Source organism: Athene cunicularia (genome assembly GCF_003259725.1).
Source record: "Athene cunicularia isolate RWA chromosome 1 unlocalized genomic scaffold, athCun1 chr1_part2, whole genome shotgun sequence".
Classification (NCBI taxonomy): domain Eukaryota; kingdom Metazoa; phylum Chordata; class Aves; order Strigiformes; family Strigidae; genus Athene; species Athene cunicularia.
Window position 1 is genome coordinate 9,391,531 of NW_020799092.1, and position 11,399 is coordinate 9,402,929.

At 38.2% G+C, this 11,399-nt stretch overlaps 1 protein-coding gene across 1 annotated transcript; it reads left to right on the forward strand.

The window, feature by feature from the left end:
- The first annotated feature begins 215 nt into the window (after window positions 1–215).
- Window positions 216–6,313, forward strand: RERGL (RERG like). Its single transcript, XM_026840963.1, has 3 exons — window positions 216–426; window positions 3,041–3,189; window positions 4,289–6,313. The coding sequence occupies exons 1-3, from the start codon at window positions 340–342 to the stop codon at window positions 4,569–4,571; spliced, it is 519 nt and encodes a 172-aa protein (XP_026696764.1). The 5' UTR covers window positions 216–339; the 3' UTR covers window positions 4,572–6,313.
- Window positions 6,314–11,399: the final 5,086 nt, after the last annotated feature.

Here is an 11,399-nt window from a genome sequence, read left to right on the forward strand (position 1 = left end):
TTCCAGTACGTTAAAGAAGGCAACAAAAAAACCAAACAAAAACAACCCACCAAAAAAACAAAAAACCCCACAAAATTCCCCCCCCAAAAAACACCACCAAAACAACCCCAACACATGCAAAAACACCACAAACAAAAAAATGCCAAAATAAACCACCCAACTCCACAAATCAAAAACCCACCAACACCCCCTACCAGTCTAAAAAAACAACACAAAAAAAAACACCTTGAAAAAACAAAACAGTACTCAAGGAACCCTTAGTATTAACCAATCTTGTCTTTGCCACCTTTTCTTTTCACCGCCATCCCCAGTCACTAATGCTGGTTTTCTTTGGATAACATGTATCTTTTAGAATGCATCTACACTAAACATTTATGCCTGGATGGGAGGCAGATACACTTGGAAATTTATGACCCTTGTTCACAGGTAAGAATTTTAGGGGTCAAAGAAAGGCTGTTCTTCATTCTGCCTGTGTAATGGTAAAATGGGTTGGGGGTCACAAACTTTTTGTCTTGTTCCTGGAATTTGTGCTTGTTGGTCTTTTTTGAAAAGACTGAAATTTCATACTTGGTGTGGCTCAGAACTGCTGAGTATTTTCCCATTTCATGGAAGGAGCCCTTCATTGCTTAAGTTTTCTGTAAATGCTTTTTCATGTTGGAATGTTACCAACAGAAATAACTTTTCCCACTTCTGTCTTATATGCAGTTTTCTCAAATACCCTAAATGCATGAAATTTAGTTTATAATGCAAGCAGTTTATTGAATGCCTGCAGAAATGGTCAAAGTAGACAGGCCTGGAAGTAAGACTCACATTCACGGAACAGATCCAAGGAAAGCCATAATGCAGGCTTGTATGTGTTGACAGCTGAACTTTGATCACAATAAACCACTTTGAAATAAAGTTTTTTGTATTAATTTCTTTCCTGCTCTTACAGGAATAGAGACCCTTCAGTACTGCATAACACACGCAGACCTAGGTTGCAATGTTCCCTTCTGGGCAGCAATCTTGCCTCTTACTAACAAGGATAATGAATGCTATTGCTAAAGCCAAAGCAGTGGAAGTCTCACCTGGACTTCAATTTAAGGATGTAAAAACTTAACTCAGTGAGCACATAAAATGAACCACCAAACAAATTAACCTTCCTAGAGACGAGCAACAGCAATGCTTGTCCCAGGGCAATGGGGATCCTGAAATAGCTACTGTGCCATGTAACATGTAGGATCCTCCCTTGCCATACATTCTGTTAGAAGCTACTGTTCTGTGGACTTGCTTCCACCTGTCTCAGACCCCTTTCCTAAGCCTGCATATAGCTTCCACTTACTGTCATATTAAAATCCTGTGGAATGTGAACAACTCTTTATTAAGATACTTGAAACACTGGGAGTGGCAGCTAGTCAAAGCAGATTAGATTACATTGTAAGTAGAGACTTTGGTTGCTACAGTTTGCGCACCATTTTCCTTTTAAGGCGACCAGAGATCATCTGTGTTAAGGGCAACTCCTCCTGCCACCACTACTGAGCTGTTTTGTACCAGTTCTTCCTTAGGAACAAGGCCTAACTTCAGCTGTTTGCTGATTTCTTCCTGACTTCTTAGTGCCTGCAGAGGAGTAGGCAGTGAGTAGTGGTGGTATTGCTTTTGTCTGATGAGACTGGTGATTCTAGAATGAAGTGGATGGGCTATGGAGGTCCTGTATCCCATGGAAACTGGGGAAGAAAAGCATGTCCCAAGAGGAGGCCAGACTGGGGAAGGAAGAGTTGCCATTTTTGTTTCTGCTTCCTGAAATCTTCCTGCTCTCTGAGGCTTCCCTCTAGTAGCTGGATCCCTGTTCTGCAAAGCTCGCTGTCCCTTTACCCATCCGGGAAACAGCTGTGACACATACAAGTCACCTTTCCTGGCCCTAAACCTGCTCCATGGTCACCACAGCATTAAAGATACTGGAGTCTTCAGACACTTCTGAATACTTGTTTCATCTTTTCTTTCTCATGCTTCCCCTTTCACTGCTGGTGTTCTGTTACTATTTCTCATGGTGAGTTAGAGCCTTCCCAGTCTAGCTCTTTATGACATTACAGCGCTGCCCTGATGCTGAGCTAATCAAGGCAACCAGGGTGGGATGTCAGTGAAGATTATACACTGCAAGGAGCAAAATATTAAAATAGTGAGAGAAAAACTTTAAACAGTTCTTAAATTAATTTCAAGGTGTGTTTTCCTAGAGCAGAAGTCAATTTTTTATTTTTGTTTGTTCCTGGTCAGCTTGCAGTATTTTACCTATCTTGTGTTACATGGTCTTGCTAGCTGCTGCCAAATTATCTTCAGGGATAAGATAATTATTTTAAAATAGTTTTGAAATTACATTCCTTAGCTTAATGGGACAGTTGTTATTTTCTAGAAATCATAAGTGTGACAGTTTCTTGGGGTGAAGGGATTCAAGGTATTACCCCATTGGTATAACCCCATTATCAAGGTATACCCATTGGTATAACCCCATCATCACTTGAGTGACTTTAATCACTTGTTTTATTAAAGCCAACTACAGATTGAAAGATTTTTTTCTAGCTCTCCAGAAATTTATCCTGTGGGTAAATACTGTTTCAGACTTGAACAATGCAAAGAAAAAAACCAAACAAATGAAAAAACAAAAGAAAATGGTTAAGCTAATATTGGTAGTCAGAATATTAGGAACATGTAAATCGGCTATAACCAGAAACTGTACACATATTGATGGCACCTGTATGTTTCATTCTCAAGTAACTGCAGAATATTCAATATAAGCAATAGCTGTACAGGTTACACAATTTTACTGCTTAAACAAAGTATAAATGTTTCATAATGAATTTGTCAGTGATCCAAAGTGCCATCTGTAGTGATGGTTATTTATTAGGCTTTTGGAGCAGGACTCACCATAATTCAATGCCAGCACCTAGACCTATTAATATCTTTTTCAATAAAAGATAAAACATTCTCACATTCCTAGTGACAAAGAAAATGCTCTGAAGTGACAACAGTAACATTCTTTTTGCATGTGAATTTGAACTTCTTTCAGCCACAGCGGGGGAAACTCTCCCTCACAGACGAGCTTCACTGGGCTGATGGATTTATCATTGTTTACGACATCAGTGACAGAGCATCATTTGCATTTGCAAAAGCATTGCTGTACAGGATCCGAGAGTCTCATATAGGAGCTTGTAAAAAGTAAGTGGCATTTTTTTTTCTCTCTCAGCAAACATACAGATAATCTAAGAACATTTCTGTGAGCTGTAAGCATCCCAGTAGCAATTAAAATCCAGCAGGATCCAAGTGGTACAATAAGGTACCTGAAGGTAAACTGTGTTGCAAATTGCAATCTATTTTACTGTATCCAAAGGCAAGCACATCAGGATTTTTGTTCTTATTTCTTACAGCACTACTATTTAAAGAATTGCCATAAATTTGTCTGCTGTGATTTACATGGGTAAGTCTGGCTTAGGCAGTCTATGCTTTTACTCCCCCGCTGTATTACCAATAAAGATGCACCAATGTGGGGGTTGAAGAAAGCATTTACCACAATAAATTAATATAATACCATGAATGTCTCCTAAACTGTCATTAGTGGTGACCCCAACATTATCTGTGCACATGGGTGACCACGTGGTAAGAAACATCTACTTACTTTCAAAAAGAACCACCAAAATTGCAAATCTGGGTACATGTGGTGGCATGTATTCTTGTATCAGCTGAGGTGCTTTCTAAACAAATGAGAGTGAAATCCTCTCCTTGTATCAGAAGTAGAGTAATAAAAAAGCACAACACTTTTCTCTCTGTTTTACTGCTGAACTTTCTTAGGTAAGGTTTCTCTGAAAAGCCTAATTTTAGCAAAAGCTTAGAATTAGGTTTCCCCTGTTTTCTTCTGAATTATGCTACTGACAGATCTCTGACTCTAGTCTGTTATCTACAAATGGAGATAATGATCACCTTGCTGCTTCATGAAGTCCAGGAACTGACAATATACGCAGCAATATAGAGTATGAAGACTGTAGCGGATGAAAAATACATGAATTCACTGAGTAGGGGAACAAAAATGAAAAGTCACTGATAGAGAATAGCTTGTCTGGAAAATCCTTTGGTGTTTGACTACAGCAAGTAGAAAACTATAACTCTACTTGGCAAGGTTAGGGGGTCAATTTAGTCTTCTGGGTTTTTTGCAATGCCTATTATCCTGAACATAAATACTTCTTATACTGACTCTATATAGCACAGCATACAGCACAGTATTGTAAATTCTTTTCTCTAATCAGAACCCTTTTGATTTCAGAATGGCTGAGACATCAGTATTTTTGGTTGGTAATAAACAAGATTTATGCCACATGAGGGAAGTTGGCTGGGATGAAGGACAGAAGCTGGCAATAGATAACAAGTGCCAATTCTGTGAACTGTCGGCAGCAGAACATTATCAGGAAGTCGTGGCAATGTTCATGAAAGTCCTGAGGAACATCACCTCAAATTTCAAAGCAAAGGAAAAGAGACGACCAAGTGGATCAAAGTCAATGGCCAAGTTAATCAACAACGTGTTTGGAAAGAGAAGAAAATCTGTGTAAAAGATGGTTAGTCTTCAAGTAGGAACAAGCTGAAATAACAGGCAGCTCTTGGGACTCTGTCACTTTCCTCCAAAGATCAATGTCTGGAGGAGTAAGACAGTAGAAACCAAAGGCAGGAGATAGTATGGTCAAGTGGACAGGGTGTAGACCTAGAAAACCTGACCTTCTGTTTCCAGTTCTACTACAGATTCACTGTGTTAGGCCAATGTCACTTAAACACAAAGCTGCTTCTCTCACCCTTTATAAGTTCTTCAGAGGAGACTTTCAGTCTACATTTATTCAACACCAGCATGGTCTTGGAGCGAGCTTCTAAGTGCAACTGAATTATAAACAGTTATTTCTAATAAACTCAGCCTTGCTGATCAAAATCTTACTTCAGAATTTTGAGAAGTAGTTGTTTTTTATATAAGAACACCTGCACTAAAGAAAAGCAAAATACTGCTGCTGCTTCATATGATAATGTATTTTTATTTAACTCAAGGAAGGATGGCTCAGATCCTCATGTGCCTAAAGGTGTCTAACACTTACTGAAATTCATATGAATTAAATGCTTAGACACCAAATCTGCAAAAGGTATTCACTGGCAGAGCTGCCTTGCAGAGGCACCAGAAGTAGGGAAGCAGATAAATAAAGCAGTATTGTCTCCTGTTTCAGTATTTTTTTTTTTAAGTTTTATTTTGAGTGATGAAAGAAAGTAAAGCAGGTTGAGGAAGGTGGGAACTGAAATGTTAGTGAAATGTTGGCCACTGAGCATTGGAGTGTTTTGGCAATATCATTGTTTAGTGAAATAATTTTACGTTTAGGGCCAATGTAAAGTAACATGGTAACATCTTGGGCTGATCCCTTTCACAGAGCAGTTTTCATGAATTATAACAGTTTCCTTACCTGTAAGGTGGATGTGCCTGTTCAATTTTAGATGAGAGTGGAAGCTCAAAAAGCACGTGGACTGGTAAAGAGCACAAGTTCTTTAGGGTGTCTGCCTGGATTTGAAAGTCAGCCTGTTGGTAAGACTAGTGCTCCTAACTTCTAGGGAGTGTTTTTCCTAAGGACCAATGTCTTTACAACTAGTCATTGCTATGGTATTGAAATGCCACTTGAGAGAGCACTAAGGAATATGTTAGCTACACTTTTAAAATGTGGATAATAAACATCAGACAGCTCTAAATATGTTGTCAGTTGACATTCAGAGCTCATACTGTACACAACTAAATAAGGACTTAACCCAGTGTGTTTTAAAGTGCTGTGCTCATAGAAATCATGAAAGGGAAGTGACCTAAAGGTGAATTACTGCCTCCTACCCATTCCAGAGGACAGCTGGGATTCAGTCTTTGTAAATTGTTGAGTTGAAGCCTGCCTCTGCTCTGAAATTTTACCTCCATTTGAAACTCGTAAGATTACTTTGGCAGCCACAGCAGAATACTGATTTTCAAATCTCCACACCCATAAGATAACATTAAAAAGCTATATGATCTTAGCCTTACTGTTGTAAAATAAAACTAACGTACCGTTTAATAAGTGTTGATCAAAGATCACTTTTTTAAACAGTATCTTTTCCTTATTTCACTTGTTTTGAGACTACAAATGTTGGAATATAGTTCTCAATGTTGACAGGCACAGTATTGCTTTATTTCTATGCAGATGCTGCTCTACCATATCAGTAGTAGTGTATTTAACTGTATTGCCAATATTTATGAGGCTGAACTTGAAGACTACTCATATACACCCTTCAGCTTTACAGCACATAGAATTCTGCAACTACTAATAGACCGTTGATCTGTCGGGTAGCTGTATCTTGCCAGCTCTAGCATTGCCAGATTCGAGAACTCTTTATCTGTATTTACTGCTACAGTATTAAATAAACTGAATAGAAGATAGATGTATTAATGCTTTTTTTTCTTTTCTTTTTTTTTTTTTTTCCCTGTACTGTGGTATAAAGCTACAGAATTTTTGTTTTGACTACTGTACAAGTGAAGCGCCACGCAGATCTGAAATTCAAATTAGAGAAAGTATATCTGGGTATCAGACATTTGCACAAAAGAGAGCCTCTAGGCTGTGTTTCCTGTAGCCAATGAAGAAGCCCTCATGTACCTTTATCCAGCGAACAGCTTTTTCTAAAAATTCTTTATCCTTTAAAAATTTGTCAAGACAGCCACAGAGAAGCTAATTAGTTTTGATTTGCTCATATTAATAGGAATGTGGTCTTCCAGATAGGTGGAATCTGCACTACCCTCCATGGTTTTCCTTTCTCTATTGTCCAGATGGGGTAAGTTTTGGAGCATGGAGTGGCTATCTTCTGGCCTATGTGCTAGCTTGCACTCACCTGAAAGCCAGCTGGAACAGCTGCAGGATGCATTTAGACTTAAACATACTAAAGCATGCAGTATCGACATAATTTGCTGTTCTTAGGATCAGGATTTCACTTGTCTTTTATTGATGCTAAGTGCAGATGAACAGGAGTGCAGAATTTGGGAAGGAATTCAATTTTAAAGCAATAAAGCAGATACATATTCTCCTTTTATAAGTATCTTATTAGTTTGTTTTTATTTTTTTAAGTGAAGGCCTTTTAAACAAAAATAAGATGCTTAAAAGACATATATATAAATATTGTGAAGTGTTCTTGGAGTTTTATGAAGGTAAATATGTTACTGGCTCAGCCACATTTGAAAATGCAAGCAAGAACCCTGCTTGCATAACACACTAAATGATGTAACTGATGTTTGATGCTCACCCTTGACAGTGACATCACCTAGACCATATCAAACTCATCTAAGAGAGTGGAAACGCATTGTTTCAGCATACAACCCCATCCTTTCTTGCCAAAAGATTTTGAAATTGCCATACAAGAGTTAAAAGTTTCTTGCTGTCATGTCTGGAAGTCCTTGTTTATATGAACTTTCTAGTTTCAGTAAAATTTTACCTGAGAAAGGCACTCAGAAGAATCTATGTTCTTTCTCCCTGCCTTCAACTTGTTTTTACTTTAGAAACAGTGACATAAAAGCAAAGAAATTCTACTGAAGTATAAAGGTAATAGCCCCTGGCTCCCAAATGCTGTCTTTCAGCTTTCAGGTGGTTTTTGAAGCTCTTTTCACTATAGTTTTGAAATAAACAATCAAGACAAACACAACCTCTGCTCCTTTTCCTGCTGTCTGTATGCATTAAACTTTGTGAATCCCACCACAGACACACTCACAACAGGGCAGAGGGGAAAACGTCATAGAAAAACTTAAAGCATGATACTCCCAGAAGAAGGAATAATCAGGTGCAGTACTATCAGGAGTAGACCAACTAAACGTGCTGTTTCTTTCTAATATATTTAAATCAGTATACCAATAAAAAAAGATGGATCAGAAGTTTTGATGCTGTGCTACACTCTGAAGACAAAAGTAGCTACCATAGTTTTTTTAGCCCATTGCTAGAAGCCAATTTCTGAAGTGACGGAAGGGTGAATATTGAAGTGCAAAGACTTTGTGAGTCATGCTGGGACAGTCTTGTTGCTTTCCTTTCTGTCTCTCCGACTACACTGCTTTGAAGATGGTGCACCAGCAGGTATTTGAAGATGTCTGATGCTGGCATCCTGTCCATATAGGAGGCAGAGAGGGACAGATGCTGTGGCTATCAGCCTGAACAGGTAAAGATGCTTTCACTGGCAGTTGGATCCAGATCGCTCAATGGTATTTTCAGAGGGTACACCATAAAGAAGAGGGTATTATGAATATCCTGAAAGCAAAACTCAAGTGCAGGAAATATCCAAGAATATGCTAATTTTCTGTCAGGATGCCTGCTGGAGCAGGTGCTTTATGTTAATGAAGTTTTCATAGAGATCTACTTTGCTTATGGGTAGAGGAACAAACTCCAGCTCTGATTAATATGCTTGAAAGGAATCCGTGCCTATCTGCTCTGAAGCAAGAAATATTTTTTTTTATTTTTTTAAAAAAAGACAGACTACTAGAATAATCCAGAACAATATTAAACTGTACTCTACGTTAAAAAAATGAACCCTGTACCTCATTAAAGCTGTCCACAGGAACACAGGTTCCTTCATAGCCTTAACTTATCCACAGGGAATAAATACATGTGGAACCTAAATTTTGATGTCCTGTTCAGCCAGTTTGAAAAGCAAAGACTGTTTACATGCCTAAATGTGGATCTGGACACCTAACTGTCAACTTCTATTGTTTTAAGACTTGGGCTTGATTTTTCCATAAAGAAACAGTGTTGTGAATGCCTAAGTGGTTTGGTTTTTTTTCACTGCAATTGGTATTATGAGAGACAGGCAGGCTATTCTGGGTAGGAAGTTATTTTTAAAAAGACATTACTCTTTTGCAGAAACAGACTGTAAGTTTTTGTCTTCTTTTAATTGCTTTACAAAGTAAATTGAGTCTCTGTGGTTATATAATTAATATCCACATTTAGCCCTATATATTTGACATGACTTGAGCCATTTACTGCTACACTCACATTTTTTACAACTGGCTAAGAGTTCAAGATACACATTTAATTCCTGCTGAACTCTGTAAAATATCCAGAGTTTTTCCAGTGGAGGCCTCTAATAGTACAGAGAAATAGGTAATACAACCAAGATTAGTGGAGAACGGAGCTGTTACTAGGGCATTTGATCCAAACGATCTAAGCAGGTCTGTCCCCTTGTATGCTCCTATGTTCATATTCAGCAGCAAAATGGCATTGTATCTATATTACATAATGTGGTTTACTACTTGAAATAAATATAAAGGAAGCAAAAATTAAAACACTTGGCACCTTACCTTAAAATTATAGGCATTGTGGTATCTACTGAAGATTTCATTTTTAATAGACAAAACTTCTGAAATATGCTTCCCTCGGGTTTTTCTTTGTGGTGGTTTGTTTTTTATTATTATTATTTTTCAAAAGCCATCTCTAACTTTTCCGGCGAGTTCCCTCCCAGAAGAAACTTTATTTTAAAGACTCTGTGAGCCTTTGAAAGTTTAACATTCTTTCGCTGAGTGCCTTTTAAAAGTAACACGCTGTTTAATAAAGGAGAAACCCGACAGCTTTACTGCTTCCAACAGCCCCCTCTCGTGGCTTTTTGCTCACACTTCATCCTCTTCGGTGAGCAATGAAGCGTTTTAGTTTCTCCTCAGGTCGAAACATCAATGCTAATAAACCTAAGAACGCTGTACACAAAGTACAGGTAAAAACCCTCCTGCCTTCCAATACTATAAAATTCTGATATCGATTATGCTGAGTTTAACAATATGACATTTCATAGTCTTCATTTGACAGTATCCTCACTAATAAAATGCAAATGTCAACAAGATTTTTCTCACAACTGACACTTCTGAGCTCAGCTGTTTCACTGAAATAAAGTTCACCTATTTCGTGTAAGATGCTGAAAGGTTTCTGTTAACATACCATCCATGCATATTAATATCTTCAAGAAGGGCTTGAAAGCTTTTATCATTTCCCCAGCTACACCTGTTGGTCTGATAAGAGGTCAGACCTCCACCTTGTCTTTCTAAAGCTTCTCAAAGGTATTATGTCTAGGACATGGCAGGGAGCTAAAGCAGAGTTAGGAAAGAGTGTTTCTTCTCTTATCTGTAAGCTGTAGTACAGATACACTAATTCAATCTATAAATATGGAAGGTCACTTACTGGAAAGACTCCAAGGTTGCATTCACCTGCTTCTAGGTTCCCATCTCAGCTAGATGCCTTTCTACCAAGCAATCTACCTCATCAAGGTGATACCTCAAATAACTTAGATGAATCACTCTCCAAAAGGCATTAAACTCTCCACCAACTATAAAGGTAATTAGGGTTGGGGATCTCTAAAGTTAGGTGAGATGAATTGTGTTCCAAATATGGCCTCTTGGGGCTCCTTGCTAGCTATTTTGACCTTCATCTTCAGCACTAAAGCCCATCTGTCCTACTTTACAAAGTCAATTGAGTCCTTATGGTTAGACAATTAACATCTAACTTGAGATGACCATTATGTCATTTAATGCTAAATTTATTTCATATGATTGATCAGGGTGCTAGATTATATTTGATCCCTGCTGAACTTCATGAAACACCCTGAAATCCAACTGCCACATACATGTTAAATTAATGGATGAACTGGAAATGAAGCTGAGGATAAGTTAACTGAATACTGCCACAGATTGCTTCCAAGCTAGCTCATTAAAAACTAACTAGCAGACCTTGATGCCTCACTGCAGTCTGCAGGAAAGCCATGTTTTAAATGCTTGCCTATGGTAACTCCAAAAGCTTAAGGTGCAGTAGAATGTTAAATCAGGTCTCCTGACTCCCAAGGTTCAACTAATTCAACTAATCAGTTGTTTTCTGACTTGAAAAATACTTTCAACAGTTTGTGTGTGAGCAAAGATATTAGCTCACTTTGTCACCTATTCTGGTAGAAATTACCAGACATATGCAATGAACCAAGCTCATTACTTGCAAACGGACAGCATAAAATCTCTGCATCACTTAGGACTTGATTTGCCATTGAATGTCCTCTTCTTTGCAACTGAAGGGATTTGCATCAAATGGCTCTAATCTTAAAATACTTAACAGGAATTTTAACTAACAACAAAGTTGTTCAGTGAGCTACTTTCTTTAGACTACTCTTGTGAGGCCACAGTCACACCAGTTTCTCATCACATCGCCAGCAATCACTGCACTACAGTAGATACTACGGTATCCAAACAATGTTATGAGAAGCCCAGAAGTATGCATGTTGCTGAGGGACCAGATGGCTGCTGCTATAGAGTATATGCAGTAACTGAACTGTAAATGCTGTTCCCTCACTGAGAGCGCTAATCTGGACCTCTGTCATTATATTATGAGACTTTT